This window comes from Alligator sinensis, unplaced genomic scaffold (genome assembly GCF_000455745.1).
Source record: "Alligator sinensis unplaced genomic scaffold, ASM45574v1 scaffold871_1, whole genome shotgun sequence".
In the NCBI taxonomy this organism is placed as follows: Eukaryota; Metazoa; Chordata; order Crocodylia; family Alligatoridae; genus Alligator; species Alligator sinensis.
In genome coordinates this window covers 369,158-386,606 of record NW_005842746.1, presented here as the reverse complement: position 1 = coordinate 386,606, position 17,449 = coordinate 369,158, and the positions used below count along the sequence as shown (strand labels likewise).

General features: G+C 37.7%; 1 protein-coding gene across 1 annotated transcript in view; it reads right to left on the bottom strand.

The window, feature by feature from the left end:
* Positions 1–15,480, bottom strand: part of TTN (titin) — a 276,986-nt gene extending 261,506 nt beyond the window's left edge. Inside the window, 9 exon segments of the mRNA XM_025216548.1 lie at positions 2,252–2,371; positions 2,924–3,076; positions 3,328–3,616; positions 5,823–6,067; positions 6,162–6,250; positions 7,715–8,002; positions 9,146–9,349; positions 13,247–13,350; positions 15,269–15,480. Of these exon segments, the coding sequence (XP_025072333.1) occupies positions 2,252–2,371; positions 2,924–3,076; positions 3,328–3,616; positions 5,823–6,067; positions 6,162–6,250; positions 7,715–8,002; positions 9,146–9,349; positions 13,247–13,337 (1,479 nt within the window). The 5' untranslated portion in view covers positions 13,338–13,350; positions 15,269–15,480.
* Between the last annotated feature and the right edge of the window lie 1,969 nt (positions 15,481–17,449).

The following is a 17,449-nucleotide window of genomic DNA, read 5'->3' as shown; positions in this document are numbered from 1 at the left end:
AGTATCACTGTTACCTGATACTCAACGGAAAACACTTGATTCTCAAACTATAGATTTCCAAAATCTGGTAACAATGATAGCAACGGTCTTTTATTCAATTAGCATACAGTTAGAAAAATAAAATACTAATGCTTTATTCCATAGACGAGGTTCTTACTAAAGAGCAGTAAGAAGAAAAAACTAGGTTAGGAAAAACTGTTCTGTGAGGAAAATTCAGGATTCTGAATGCAAGTTTTTGGTAAATTTCACTTTGTCCAGTCATTATATATGAACATACACAAGCTGTACCTCCCTGACTAAGTAATGGTAGGTTTGTGATTTTTTTTCTTCAGTGCTCTAAAACCGCATTACTCTTTACTCTCTCCAAATAATTTCCATTTAGCATTGATTTCATGTTTAGATTCTACCCATCCTTAGTGCTGGATTTTAAAGGATCTACCTATCCTTTAGCACAGTGCTCTAAGGATAGGTAGATTCTCAATGCTGACCACAGCATTAGACTGCTTAAACTCCTCCTACTTGCTTGAGGAACAGTCTTGTCTGGTAGTACTGGTTTGAAAGGAGGAGGAGCTTACTTAACTTCATATGCAACTCCTTGGAATCATTTGCAGATAGAATGAAGTAACACAAATAGCCCTGATCCTGCCAGCACTTACAGACAGTGCTAATTTTATTCAGGTGAATAACTCTACTGACTTAAGAATCTACTGAATAACTCAGTCCTCGGGCCCACACTGTTCAACATCTTCATCAGCGACTTGGATGAAGGGGTAAAAAGCCCCTTGTTCAAATTTGCAGATGACACTAGGATGTGGGGAGAAGTGGGGCTGCTAGAAGGGAGGGATAGGCTGCAATTGAATCTGAACAGGTTACAGGGGTGGGCAGATGAGAATAAGATGGGATTCAATACTAACAAGTGCAGGGTACTGCACCTAGGAAGAAAGAACCAGCAGCATACCTATAGGCTGGGGAATTCCCTTCTCATCAGCACAGAGGCAGAAAAGGATCTTGGAATCATTATAGACTCCAAGATGAACGTGGGCCGCCAATGTGGGGACGCAGTCAGGAAGGCCAACCGTACCTTGTCATGCATCCACAGATGCATCACGAGCAGGTCCAAGGAGGTGATCCTCCCCCTCTACGCGACATTGGTCAGACCGCAGTTGGAGTACTGCGTCCAGTTCTGGGCGCCGCACTTCAGGAGGGATGTGGACAACATTGAGAGGGTCCAGAGGAGGATCACTCGCATGATCAGGGGGCAGCAGGGCAGGCCCTATGGGGAGAGGCTATGGAACCTGAACGTGTTCAGGCTCCACAAGAGAAGGCTGAGAGGGGATCTGGTGGCCATCTATAAACTGGCCAAGGGAGACCAGCAGGCTATGGGAGAGTCCCTGTTCCCCTGAGTACGACTGGGAGTAACAAGGAATAATTGCCATAAATTGACAGAGAGTAGATTCAGGCTAGACATCAGGAGGCGCTACTTCACAGTCAGGGCAGCTAGGATCTGGAACCAACTTCCAAGGGAAGTGGTGCATGCTCCTACCCTGAGGGTCTTCAAAAGGAGGCTAGATAGACACCTTGCTGGGGTCATTTGACCCCAGTACTCTTTCCTGCCATGGCAGGGGGGCAGACTTGATGATCTGCTCAGGTCCCTTCTGACCCTACCAACTATGAGACTATGAGACTTCAGTAGGGCTACTCATGTGAGTATATATACGCAGAATCCGCAGAATCAGGTTTTAAGTTAAACTAAATGCTTCTGATTTATTAAAAAAAAAAGCTTGAAATGCCTAATCTCAGCCACTTTCTAATATTCTCAAAAATTATTTTAATTAGGAATGAGTTCTTTCCTAATTTATCTTTTTCCCCAGCTTGACAGCAGGAAAACAATATCCATCATGGAGGAAGCTGAGGAATTTTCATGGAAAATCAAGGGGGATTTCTTATTTTATAAATACAGTATTGGCATATTATCTAGTTATATGGAGTACAGAAGGAAAACAGTGGCATTATCCTCAAACTCATTCATTTAAAAGATTCTCATTATCTGCCATACTCATAAAGTATATGCTATCAAACTACTATCAATCTTTATATGAGAAAAGTAAAGATAAGTCCTCATCCAGAAAGAATTATGAGAGTGTTAGTAATGAAAACTAAGTGTGTGTTTGTCCTTGATAATGAAGTATGAAGCCTACAGATGAAGTAAGGATATGACAATGACTATCACATTGGAAATAGCTGTATTCACCTTTTCATGTGTGATGTGTATTTGTTCTTGTTTGGTATCAATTCTTTCTCTAGTTCTTGATAATATCTCTTGTTCTTTGGCTTTATCAGTGGTAACTACCACCATAGCTTCTTTTCTTACCTGATTTTTATAGCAGGAAACAAATAGACAAATAAGCCATTGTTTTAAAATTTACCTTAACACATAGTAAAAATCAATTATCACCAAAGAAAATAATAATGAAGAGGAAGAAAAAGGAAGTTGGGAAGCAAGTTTAGTGATGGGAGAACACCAGGAAAGAATGTTATTTAAAGTTCAAATGGGAAAATTGACCTTGAGTATTAGAAAAAACTTTGTAAGTAAAAGAACAATGTTAGGTTATGGAATATACTGACAAAGGAAATTATGGGACTACTTTCACTTGACTTATTAAAAAAAACAGAATAATCACCCATTCTTTAGGAATGGATTAAGAATAATTAGTTCAATCTTTCCATGTTGTATAGTGATAAACTATAAGTGATAAGCTGGTTGATTCACTAGCACTCCTTTATAATTCAAATGGTTTTGTATCAGTAACACATGCTTTTGTGAAACACTTAGTATCTTGTTAATTCTTCACAGTAAAATACATGCCTTGGTTGCATGTAGGATAAGGGTAAATTATTAAACAGCTCTATGCTGTACTTCTACCTGCTCCTGAACAGGTTGAATGTGTACTGCAGTCATTGCTGTCCTTTTAGCAGTCTGCTCTACAACACTTGGAAGCGGTTCTCTCACTCTGGCCAGGTCAACAGCAGCAACAACTGTAGCAACAGCTGCTGTTTTTTCACTATCCTGTATGACCTAAATTAGCCACATTGAGAGACATTTTTTCATACATTGCATACACACAGAATAAGCACACAGCAACTACATGTACAGAATGCTACAGTCAAGGAATTATTTAAACATTTCCAATGGAACTGTCTAAATAGCTCTTTATAAGCAAGAATTTACACACAAGCCTTCTCATTACATTTAGCACATGTATTCAACAATAGCACCTCAATACAGAGAGCATAAATAGTCTTTGCAAATATTAGCAGACACTTTACCTCTTTAGCGCCAGCAGCTATTTCAGCAGCAGCAGCACCACTAATGGTCACCTGCTCTTGAACACCATATCGTCCTTCCCATCTTTCTTCGGTCCTTATTTGGGTGGCACTTGTTACTTTAGTTTCCCTCATCCGTGCTTCAGCTGCAGCAACATAACCTTCTTGTTTCCAAGGAGGAAGAGCTTCAGCCCCAGCTGCTGCCATCATCTGTGTTTTACGGATTGGAGATGGAGATTTCACGTGCCTAATAGGTGAAGTGGAAAGTCCTCTTCCAGCAGGAGAAACAGATCTAATGAATAAGCATAACATTATCAGTATTAACTTTTTATTATCCCTTAAGAATAAGCAGATACTTAACTTCCTATAGAATTGAACTAGGTCCTGAGATTCGCTAACCTATCCTACCTCCAGTACTTCAAAGTGGAACTGGTCAAAACATAAAAAGAAGTTCCCTTTTTCCTCCAATAAGAAAATTTTCAATTTGAAATTTTTGATCAGTTCTACTTATAAGTTATGGTGCCAAGTTAGCAATTTTTGAAGTGATATGTATAAAAATTCAGCCAACTAACGACAGGAATATCGAATGACAGTTTAGAACAGTTGATTTATTTAGAAAGAAAGCAAAACTTTGAACTAATTTGTTACTATCAAGTTGTATACCTCTTGGGATTATTCACTATCACTTGTGTGAACCTACTTCTCTCCCTTCCTATTTCTTACAGCTTGTACCGCAATAGTTCTACCTTGTTTTAAATTATACTGTAAGCTCTTCAGAAAAGATTGTGCCTTTCTATGTGTTCATGCCACTCTTTGTCCAGTCGAGCTGTAATCCTGACTGGGTTTTTTGGACTCTATCACAACATAAATAATAAATGGGGGAAAACCATCCTAAGTCTCAATGTGCTTGGCACAAAACAAGCAAAAACATTTGAAGAGATTTCTTGCTTTTAAGGTGCCAGATCCATACAACCATATAATTTGTGTGATTTATTTATCTTAACAATGAAGGAATAAGTGAAAATACCATGATTTATTTCACTCAAATAGGTACCTTTTAACTAGAAATGTACTTGGAATAATTAGTTCATACGGTCTTAGAGCCTGCATTCTTCATAACCTAGGTAACAGGAATTTTTAGAAAGGACAGAAAGCTCAGTGAGATCCATCCAATCCTACCTCTGTGTCTGCCCAGAGCTTCAGTGAATTCAGCAGTTTCCTGAATACAGCAGCTTGTTTCAGAATTTGGACCCAAATCTTTTGCAACACTTTCTTTTATAAATCAAATCACCAAAGTGATAAATAAAACAAGGTTTCTGAACATGTATATGTTTTAAAAGTTCATTATGAATATTAAACAAATAGTTGCAAGATACTTTTCAAAATAAGATAACACTATTATTTAGCTAGGTTCCCTCCCCAAGCGGAATTCGATAATCCAAGTATCCCAGAGCAAATATTTATAACAGAATTCTTTTAAACAGAACCTGAACCACTCAGGCTGGACCGCTAGGGAGCGCCAACATGACACTTACTTTTTTTCTATTCATTTTTCTAATCGAATTCAGCTTTAACTGATATTTTTGAGTCAATATAGTGTATTTTAACAAAGGTCTAGCCAGTATGGTATTTTGAGTACAATATATCCTCTAGATGGCACTATTGTAATACTTTTCTTGTATTTATATAGCTTGTAGGCTATTTCTGGTTACTATACATCCATTACTTTTTTGGTGCATGAAAAAAATATTTTCATTGGGATGAAGCTTATCACCATAATGAGTGTAGTTACAAATATTGAATGGGGCTTTGTGCTTTTTGCTCAGCTCACAAACACCCAGCTTCCTTGGTGTTAATGCTTGGTGTACTGGGGAGCTGAGGCAGCAGAAGCAGAGATACTGTTTTTGCCGCTGTGCCTCAGTGCAGATACAATGGACCCTGTCACGCTACAGCTGTAGGCCTCACACGGCAGATCAGTACTTTCCTTCTACAAGCTGTTTACACATAAGATTTCCCCATAATTTTGCTTACTCTGCTTGTCTCTGCAAGAGTCACTCTGGAATCCTCAACTAACATGGTGAGACATACCCATTCACAATTTTTGCTTATTGATTTTTCCATTCTGTATGCAACCTATTAAAATGTTTTTGGTCTTCTTTCAGTCCCCAGTACAGCACTTTTCAATTATCAGCTGCTCTATTATTTTCTGCTTTAACTTTGCTCCAATTTTACATATAACAAAGAATAGAATCTTACCCAACATATTTTCTAAAGGATTTCCTAAACCTTCTCACGTATGGGATTGAGAATTTATAGGCAGAAAACAGAATACTTCCATTATGGTTCTGACAACGGTATAAAATTAAATCAACCATCAGAGCAAGGCCACATTCTTCTGTTTTATACTCTGCTTCTAGTTTGCAGCATCTTTATTCTCTACATTCCGGTGTTACTGATGGAACAACCCAGATCTTTCTTTAAAACGTTACATGATTTACCTGACTGGTGATGGGGTTGGTGCTCTAACATGTCTTACAGGTGATGGAGACTGCCTAACAGGAGATGGTGACTGTTGTCGTGCCATATGAGCTTTTGCAGCAATTATTGGTGGAGTTGGTGATTTTGATGAAGGTCTAGGAGGCATTCGTGGAGGTGCCTTATGTGGGAGCTGTTGCCCTGTAGTACTGTCTATGACCATTTCAACAGTTGCAAGTGATCTGGCATCAAAGTGGGCTTCTATCTTCTACAATGAAAACAGGGTACACAGTTTGTAAGATACTTGAGCATCAATATCAATAGCTGCATATTTTAAACAGAATTTTCTTTGTAAAACATACCTTTTCAATTCTGGCTTGTCTTGTTTCTGAAATCTGAGCAGTCGAAACAATTGTCTTTGTCTTTTTAGCGGGCACTGCTTCTTCCTCGCCTAGTAGAAGGAAAAACATGAACAGTCAGGAAAAATATATGTAGCAATAAACAACAATCAGTTTCAGAAAGAAACAAACACACAATTTTAATTATATAGCAGCATATGCAAACACTAGAAAGAATTAAACAGACATCTGTTTTCCATGCAGTATCTATAGACAAATAACTGTGGAAATTGTTGAAATGAGATTAGGGGTTGTGTGTGTATTACCATGTAATTAGGATAAAAAAAATTAGAAAGTTTATTAATTATATAGGTGTTTGAATAGTTGATTCAGAATCATTCCAGGATCTCAAATAAATACACTGTTAGTCTGGAAATCTTATTTATTAAAGGCCCAAGAAATGATGCCTTTGACGTAATAGTGTTATGAGGACTACTGCAGGTGTGTCTACTCTACCCAAAATTGACTTCAAAGTAGCTGGTTTCAATCTGAGAGTCTTCTGTGTTCTTCAACCAAAAAAATCTATACTGTAGTATAGAAAGTAACTTTCCTAGAAATGGTTGTGTAATGCCAAGTACAGTAGATCATACTTCTGTTAAGTCTTTCCCATGTTTAAAATCTGTGACTGTATTCAGGTCAATTCCCATACATGGTTTAGACAAACTAAAAGGACTCCTATTTCATTCTGTACTGAGTCTACTTCATATAATGTTGATGTACTAGCAATGCTAAAATCCTTGCTTCTTAATAGGTAAATTTTGAGTTTTAATGTCTTAGTAGTTTTATTTTTTTTATACAGTGGATGGAATGCAGGCTCTTCTATAGTTGTGTCTATGTGTATGTCTATGAGATAACCAACAAGGACACATTTGCTGTTCCTTATTTTGGGCTCCTCCCATATCCTTAAAGTTGACACTGCAGAAGTGTGGCAAAAACAGAGGCCTGGAATTACTGTACACTTATCCATTCATTTTAACATAAACATTTTCTGATTTATTTGCTGCCTGTCTCACAAATTGCTCTAAGGAAGGGTCATAGTCAAGTCAGAAAATGAATCCCACACAGACTGCTCTTGCAGTAATAGCACACAACTATCTTAAGTCAATAGGAATTGTGTCCATTAAGCACTCCAATATTTGGCCTAATGGCAGTATATTTAGGACCTTGTTTTTAGAAGATAACTACTCAATATTCTATAGAAAAAAAACCAAAATAAAAACCAAATAAAAATACCCCAATCAATACATATTTATAATATGTAGATAGTATTTATGTTATTCAAAAGTGTCTGACTGATACAATTTTGTATTAAACGTAGAGAATGTCCTTTTATTCCTAAAAAGAAGTTGTTATGACTAGTTTCACTTGGGAGTAATTTTTTTACAGCCAAGTTATAAATTCTTGAGAAACAGGTTATTAAGGAAATTGTTGATATTACACTAACCACAGTGGTACATATTAAACTATAATAATCTACGTGTTCGTGCTTTTATGGCTCACAACCTCAGCTCCATTACCTTGAATCAGCAATTCAGCTGTTGAAGTAGCTCGGCCTACGCTATTTGTGGCATTTACTGAGTAGGTTCCGGAGTCTTCAGGATAAGCTTCTGCAATTATTAAACTGTATAGGTCTCCTTCTTGTAAAATTTGAAAATCGGGGGAACTTTGAATTTCTACTCCATCCCGATAGAACTTCACCACAGGTGTAGGGATTCCAGTCACTCTCACGTCAAGTCGAACTTGACTTCCTTGTCTTGCTGTCATGCTCTGTAGTCGTTGTGAGAAGTTGGGTGGTGCTGTTTCAGCTACAGTTTGATTGGAACAAAATTTTTAGTGAAAAGACATTTCAGAAGAGGTAAATGCTAATACTAGACTCATTCTCAGCCTTTGAAGCGTTATCAAATACACTTATACACAAACTACTGATTCTCCTTATTTCTTTCCCCAGTGCTATTGATACAGCAGACTACCACCTTGTCCAACATTAAAAAAAGAAAAAAGAAAATCACTTTCTTGAAAAGACAAGGTTCTTTGGGTGAATCTGATATCTTTTATTAGACCAACTTAAATAGTTGGAAAACAATTATTAAGCAAGCTTTCGGGTTCCAAAACCCTTCATCAGGCTAAGGAAGTTTCAGCAGTTGGTGTGTGCTCTTCCTGGAGAGCAACAGCTTCCTGGAGAGGAAGAGCTTGCTTTTATAATTTAAATTATAAAAGCTTGCTTTTATAATTTATTTATTATAAATAAATAAACTATTTATTTAGTCTAATAAAAGATATCAGATTCATCCAAAGAACCTTGTCTGCCTATGTCCTTAGACCAACACGGCTACAACCTAAACCCCTGTAACTTTCTTGAAAACACACTTATGCTTAATTCATGAGTAAAAGCCCTGATCCAGCAAAAACTTAACTTCAGGTAAGTACATTCATGGGCATCAGTTTGCTCATATCAGCAAAGTTAAGCATATGTACAAGCATTAGCAGCATCAGGACTAAAGGGATAACAGTTGATTTTTCATTCATGTAAGTAGTTTCATGAAAGACTATAAGGAGACTAGGCCTACAAAACTGTTCACAGGTAAAATCCTTATTTTTACAAGTAGTTCCATTGAAGTCAATGGGACTCTTGGTGTGAGTACAGCCTACCCTTGAGTAAAGATCTGTAGATTAAGAACAGGTATGTAAGGAAAGGTTTATAGGATCAAGTTCACAGTTCATCCTGCTAGAGGCTGAGTGCTGCCTATGCCTATAAGGAATCTGCAAGGAAAGTATATATTGAAGAATTTGGGGGGGAAAAAAAGAGATTGATTATGACCAAAAATTTGATTTGCTCCTTCTCCCTTGGCTATACAGTCCAAAACCCTTATTTCTGTGTCATTTTTTAAATCTAGGCTTGGAATTTTTTGCTTTAGCTTATGTGCTGTCCTGAATTACTAACATCATACCTGTGACAAGTAGTTCGGCGGTACTAGTTGCTTGCCCAGATCCATTGGTGGCTTGTACGGTGTATCTTCCACTGTAGGCTGCTGTCACGGCAGGGATCACGACTTTAGCGCGGCCATCACTAAAGGAGATCTGCACGCCGGGCAGAGTTGCAGCAGAAAGAACCTGGCCATCCCGATACCAGCTCACCTCAGGAACTGGGAAACCTACAGAAAGAGGAAGACAAGAAAGATTGTAGCATTGTGACAGACCCCCCCCATCCCAAATGCCTTATTTGTAAAGGTCAGAAACTGTAGCTGGGGACAAGAGGATCACAACATTCAAAGAACATCCTAATACAGAGACCTTGACAACATACCCATAAATCCCAACGTGTTGCATTAAGAAATCCTCAGTGAGTAGCTTCTGGTATTTGAAAGTTCAGAGAGCTGGACTGAGTTGCATTTAGGAAGTATGAGAAGGATTAATAAACTCCTGAGAGCTCGCACATCTGTGTACTATTACACTGGTTCCTTGTAACACATTTAGAAAACCAGGTGTGAACTGGAAACTCAAACTGATTTACAGGGGTTGCTCTCCTGGTTAATACATTTAGAAAATAAAGTTACTACTGAGAACAACTATTGCAACAATTAAACTCAGAGTTACCTGCATTTCTTTTGGAGAGGCTGATGTCAAAGCTTGGTGGAGAAAGCTAGGCTGGGCTCTTAATGTTCTATTTTACCATGTTCTTTGGGGCAATCCCTGAAGAAAGACTCCCTTTTTTTAGCAAGGGGGTTGACTTACAGATGCACTGAGTACCCCGCTTCAAATAGTAACTTCAGAAATTATAGGAAAATCCTATTCCCAGCACTCAACTCAGGTAACTCTATTGGGCATAGGAATTTCTATGAAGGGGAAAAGACTCTACCTCCCTTAGTCACAAAGCAGAAAATAAACTGCTTTGTGGAAGCTCAAGTCATAAGCAAATTCCAAGGCTCTAGAACATCCCTTTTATGAAAATAATAAATACTAAATAATGGATCTGTAGCTTTCTCCATACTCCTTCCTACTGTTTTGTATGAGTGGTCATGCAGGTAGCCCCTGTAATACTAATCTCTGCATAGTACTATGTTGTGTATTTGCAGTAGCTTTTCCATCACATAGTGAATTTCCAAACTGTACCACATCCATTGCAAAAAGGCCCTTTACATGCTTTTGAGGAAGATCTGAGACTGCACTTAGCAGAGTTGCTCTACAGCTGCTATTTCATTCTCTAGATTTGCATTTTATGTAATTTTGTAGATGTAACTAAGCACACACCATAGATTTGGTGTAGTTCATTTTTTGACTGATTGGTTTGAAATATGCAAAATTTTATTTTTAGAAGCACCAAGCATTCAAAATTCTTCTGGACTCCAATTGAAGTTACTGGTTATCAGCAGATCTGCAAACTGGATTCAAGGTATCAAATCTCCCATACTGCTTCTGAAAATTTTGCCCCTCATTTCTAATTTTCTTTGAATGGAATATTGCATAGTGACTGGCAACGCCTCTGTGTGTGTGTGTATGTGTATGTGTGTGTGCTTGCTCTTCATTAAGGTTTAGATTATCTAAAATTATTTATCATGTCAGGGTGCCAAAAATCCAGGCAACCAGTATTAGAAATTGATCTGGAAAACTGGAATCCATGTTGTCAAATTAAAAAAAAAAATCACAGCTAGAGATTGAAATACACAATTGAGGATTATGAGGATACAAGTTATAGGTATTTAGGTGTAGGCTACGTGGATCAGATATTGCGTGTACTGATGCCAAACTCCTAGCTGCATTATTGCTTAATTCTTTAGTACATGGACAATTTAAATGTGGGTTTTCAATTTTTAAATGTGGGGTTTCAAGCTTAATAAACTCTTTATTGCTAAATAAAATTTAATCCAGAATGTTTACTGAAGTTCCCACAGTAACTAATTCAATGGGGCAGTTCTAAATACATGGTAGAAGCGGTTACCAAAAGAACATACTATGTATTGCTTTCAACAATTTTAAAAGTGAAGTTTGCAAATGCAGTTTTGCATTGCTCAAAATTTAGAATGTCATAACTCAAAAGAACTAAGCAGAGTCCAAGTTAACTCTTTATAAAGGAATGCAACGTTTTAATAATACTGTGGACATATCTACAGAGAGGTGTGTAATCAAAATGCTGATGTGACCACAGTTCTTTGACCATGACATTTACTAACTAGGTTTATTTCATCGTTTCCCATATGCCATGGCCATTTCTGAACAAGATGTTGGCTGCTCTGACACACTGGGTGCATCTACACATGCACTTTAATATGAAGTTGACTAATTAGCTCCATAGTAAAGCATTACCGTCTACATGTGTGCCCCTATTGGGGTGCAGTAGATTAATTAATTCTACTGTAGGACAGTAATATCCTGGACAAGTACTATCTTACAGTGGAGTTACTTAGTATGCTAACACACGTGTAGATAGTGACCAGGGCTGGCTGTGGCACAGGAGTGCTACGTTGTGGAGACTGCCTGCTGGCTAGCCCTGCACTGAAGCACCCTTGTGCCCCAGCCAGCCCCTCCACAGGATGTTGAGCCAGAATGGAGTATCTCTGGGTTGGCACAGTGACCCCCCCAGACTCCTGCCAGCTGGGGCTGCTCCACCCCAGCTCAACATGCTGTGGTCCTGAGCACACATGTAAATGCTGCACCCAGGAGCAATAACCTCCAGCATGAACTACACTGGAGTTTATTCAGGTGTATTAATAGCATGTGTAGATGCACCCACTGTGATTAAGCCATAGCTTTTGTGTTGGTCTTTATGTACTCTGTATACTGAGGCTAATTTACTGGGTATTTTCAGCATGTTAATGCCTTAATAATGTGATACTTAATTCATAGTCTAATATAAATATATAATTATTTATTCACATTACAGACTGCAAAGCTACATCCTCAGGGGCTTTATTAAGCACTTCTTTCGTACTATCAGATTACTTGTGCTCTTCATATTCAACTTGCAACTCTACATTCACTCTTGACTTGAATATAAAATGGTTATATTAATACACCACAGCATACTTTTTTGACCAAAGTTGTCTGCTTCTCTGCCGGATGCCTGAGGAAGGGTATTATGATACTGAAAAGCTGGCCTCTGTCCATCCCAACCATGCAGTTGGTTCAATGAAAGGTGTCACCCACAAGAATTACTCACTTGACCATGTCATTCTTAGCCATTTCTCCTTAGTCACTGCTCATGTATTGATGCTGCTCCTGAAACAAGGTATTGGCTGTTCTGACACTTGTGCCTCTAGGGGTTGTATGGGACTTTCAGCAACTGGAGGATGACTCATAGGGTATTTTTTATCAGGTATTTAGTACAACCTAAAGGTGTCCCCTCATTTTGTTAGTGTGGCACAACTTAAAAATGAGGGGACATTTTTAGGTTGTACCACAACCTGTTATCCAATCTTGCACTATGACTACCCAGGGTTATTTACCACATTTAGTGGGTATATGGGCACAAATGTTGTGCTTAAAATCCATGTCAGGCCACTGAAGTGCTATAAATGCAAAAAGGAACCAGCATGCCCAGTACAATGTCACTGAAGCATCTGAGCCCTTCTATTTTGGGTTAGTATAGCCATTTTCAATCTGTCTCCTCTCTCGATGAATTTAGTCTCAGTACACTCATCCCAAGATTCCTCATTAACACAGTTTGTACTTTTCTCTCTAGTTCTTCCACTGGCTAGTTAACTGGTACCCAGTTCTGCTTCCTTTGAAATCAGTGAGAATTTGGTCACTGACTTCAATGGCAGGAGGACTTAGATTTTATTTAGGAATTTTCAAAATGTTGCACAATACAACTGCTGGAATCTGAAAGTATTCTATAAAGAAGAATAAAGTACTGAAAAAAATCTAACTAGGTTCTGTCAACGCTCTCTAGTTTGCATATATTTATGTGCCAACAATCATTTTTACTGATTCCTGTTACCAGACTATTTAAATAATGGAAAAAAGCGTATTTACAATTATCTTGCACTGTATAAATGTGTTTCAAAGAGTCAGGAAAAAGGAATGAAGAGTGTGAGAATAGATTAAAGCCTTACCACTAATATGAGCCTCAAAGGTTGCGGCACTACCCTCCAGTGCCACAACACTTTGTAGCGGCTGCGTAAACGTTGGTGCTTTTGTCGCCATCTTGATAGGCACTCTGAAAACACAAAAACATAATTAGATATCAATGGTCAAACTCTTTAAAATTGTTACTTTCCACATTTCTTCCTCTTTCCTAGTGCTCGGTTACTTTTGACTTTCCATGGTACAGAAGGATTTTTCCTTCTCAGGTCTAAACCATATTGGCCTGCTAGGCTTAACTACTGAAGTCACTTAAGAAAACCTAAATTTGACAGTTTTGCAGTGTTTAATGTTTCTATCTGTAGAGATGCAGAAGCATCCAACTTGTCAGTATAAATTTCCTATCAAATTTAGTGGAGCTAGATCAAGTCCAGTTACCAAAACATGGTATCAGGACTCCAGGTCCTACTACTTTGTCCCTTTCTAAACCATGACCTTGTGTGGGTCACTTAGACATTATGTGTTTGAATAACCCTATCACCATTTCACTCCATCTCTTTTGTTTAAAGGAGAAAATAATCTTTATTTGTACATGTGAAAGGGGATCGGGTTGAATTAAAAATATTCTGCAACTACAAAACATCATCAATAATATTCAGGGAGAGCAGAATCAGGCCTTTACACGGCAACTTTAAAGGATACAGAGGCTTATTTGGCTTTGAATAATTAAAAATGTCTGGGAGACTTCTATTTAAAGGCTTATGGCAAGTAGTGGATATTTAACTTATGCAAAAAAATGGTAGCAAAGATGCAGATACTATTCAATTATTTCTTAGAAAGTAGCTCCGTGGAATTTGGCATATGAAAGAGCCATCTTTGAAATGTGAGCTTGGGTATATGGAGGCCACTGACACTGACAGCTTGAACAACTGCAGGTGGGAAATGTGAAAGAAAAATAGTTCTCCTGCCCTTTCTATTCAAAATAATAGCTTCTGAAATAACTCACTGAACACCATGGAAAATAAGTTATTTTGTACGTTATAATAAGCTCTATTTTGAATTGTACATCAAATTAAAATGAATTGTAATTGCATATTTCAAAAAGTTAGGTAAACGTTACATTTGAAAAAGGGTAACATTTTCACACTCTGTATTGTAGTTATTTGAGTTTTTTAATTTGTGAAAAAATGTATTGTTTAAATAAATTATTGTAATTTAGTCTCAGGATGACATTAACTTCCAAAAGTTACAAAAACAATACTGTACAAATAATGTCCTTTTATATTTATTCTGTTGGTATCTATTGTAATTATAGTTCAATGATATCAGGATCAGTTGAGACATCCCAAAATAATTTTGATTTAAATAAACACTATGAAAGCCCATATAAAGTATTTTAAAACTCCAAATATAGAGGGAATCACTTAACTAAGTATAATTAATGTTGAATTCAGCAAATGTTAAAATATCTCTTTCAGTAGGCAAATTTCAGTGAATAAGAATTTGATCTTATAAGGCTTTTGTAGAATTAGGATTAAAAGGTATGCATTTGAAATGTCAGGTTCCAAAATTAGCCTTCCCAGCTATAACTGACAGCAGACAAGTGTTCTAGAGTTGCAGTGTAATTGATACCTTAGCAGTTGATTCCCTTAAAAAGTCATCAGTGCTTAGCTGATACCATATGCATTTTATCAGAGCTATTCTTGGAGCTTCTCAATTTATCTGAAAGTAACAACCTTGAACACTCCTAACAAACACAAATGACTTCATTAATTAACCCAACATTTCCATGCAAATTTTAAATCCTAATTTAAATCTTTTTTCCTATTAAATGCATTTGTAAACTTTTTAGTTGAAGGTTATCACAACCCGCATTCAGAAATCATTTGTGCATATCTTGTGTCAGAGAACTTTAGTCCTCGGTATCTACAGACCACTCTCATTATATACCCATACATATATATACTCTCACACACACATCCCCCCAGAATAATTAATGACTGACAAAAAAGTGTAGTTAGATAGAAGTGTACTATCAAAAACATGCTACTAACCTGATTTCTCAGGAGTGCCTGAGTGGGCTAAGCCCAAACGAAAGCTTTTTAAACGACACCCTTATCCAGAGTAAGTTTTTAGACAATCCCAGCATGAGAATGGATGAGCCTCTAATAAAAGAAAAGACAAAACTACACGGTTTTGACACATGTAGTTTTGCTTTTCTTTGCAATCCCTACACCCGAGGCAAGGCGGGGAATGCACGACTGCTCAGAAGTGCCTAACATAGTTGTTTTACTTTATATACCCCAGATCTGCTGACAGCTCTGCAGCATCATGTCAGTGCCACTTCTGATTGGTTTCTCAGAGAAAGCATTATGGGAGAGGAGATTCACTTTGTACAATCATACACCACCTGTTAGTTTGATTGACGTTGCTAATTATGGCAGTATAGAAGGGACTCACTGAGGAAATGAACAAGTATATTCACAATGCATTCTATTTTAAAAGGCTACCATTTTACAGGCTATTGTTACAGAGTTAAGTCAAAAGTATGAAAGGTTAAAAAAAAGCAAAAAGGGACAATTTTTTATTTAACACTGCAGACACCAGCTAAGTTAGTAATAGTTCTGTCAGTAAGATCCAATCTTACATGCTCTTCTCTTTCCATACAACCAATAACCAGATACCAAATGTATCTGTCAATCACCAGCTCAAATAAGTAAACTGATCTCATATATGTGGCCTCATGTTGCTAGAATATATTGTTTCATTTTTTTAAACAGATGATAATTTCAGAGGATTTAGCTCAGGTAGATTTGGCTCTTTTGTTACCACTTAAATCTTTTAATTGAGGCTTGGACATTTCTTATCCTGGATTCTTGGGGAAAATGAATGCCTAAATTGCAGAAATCTGAACTTCACACAAGTGCATAAACACTAACAATTACTGCAAGTGTCAGATTTTCACCATCCAGGGTCTGGGACAGAAGTTGCGTAAACTGGTTTGACCCAAATCAGTTAAGCCTGATACTACATTCAACCAAGTTTATCTTAAACCAGTTACAGCCATTTTGAATTTGGTTTATGCACACTGAACTTCTGTTCTGTTACAGGTTTACACAGTTTCTGATCACTTAAACTGGCTGATGTGTAACTTCTGTCCCTAGCCTAAGTGCCTGCTCAGCCAATCTTCATTTTCTTTCTTGCTAACATGGTACATAACCAGGCCCTGATTCAGTCAAACACTTACGCACATGCTTAACTGGGTACTTGACTTGCTACTCATGGTCTTAAAACTAAGCATGTAATAAACGCTTTGTTAGAGGACTTTGGTATTTTATGCCTTCAAAAATACATATTAAAAAGGCCATAGGTACATATGTGTACAGGGTGCACATTTGTACCCTAGTCTTGTAAAGGGAAGTACAGGGGGTGGGAGCAGGACTAATTTCTTTTATGTCACATCTCTCTCTTCAGTAGACCATACAGAAAGATCTCTTCAAGCACCAAAACCCAAATATGAAGTTGGGGGTGGTGACAAATAGATGAAAAACTCTTCCGTTAACCTCACCAGGGTTACTTAGAAAAGTAAACACAGGCTGAAATTTTTCGATGTCATCTCGGTTCAGTTTTGAAAACAACTACAAAAAGAGGATCTCCACTGGCAGCTTTGTCAGGGGAAGCTAAAACATATCATTGCTAGAGTGCTGGAGGAAGGAAAGCTTCTGAGATGTATGGTCCCTGCTTGGATGGATAAGCACTGCAGTTTGTAGGTTGCAGGGAATGAGAAAGTACAAATCACTTATCCTTAGGTGAATCTGACAGACAACGCAGCAGGGAGCTTAGTAATTTAGTAATTTACTTGACAATGGCTGGAAGACAGGCTACTGATTCTATGATTAGTTTGGCCATTAGTATTAAGCCTTGCATATACTTACTTCATTCTGGAGTTCTACCAGCAAAACTTTGTAGACTAGGCCCCAGGGGGAAACTAATTTTTATACATCAGCTTTCCTGGGGTAATATGCAGCAAGCCATGATGAAGAGGTGGAGAAACCAAGTTGGCCTTCAGCAATGGGTGTGTAATATACAACAAATAGCCATGTCACTGTAAATAACATGAATCAGGGATGAATTTTTAAAATAGAATTTAGGGCGCTTCTAACACCATCAAAGAAGTGTGCTACTGAAACAAGGCAGGCCCACTCTGCCTGTGATACAAACCAAAATGAACGTAA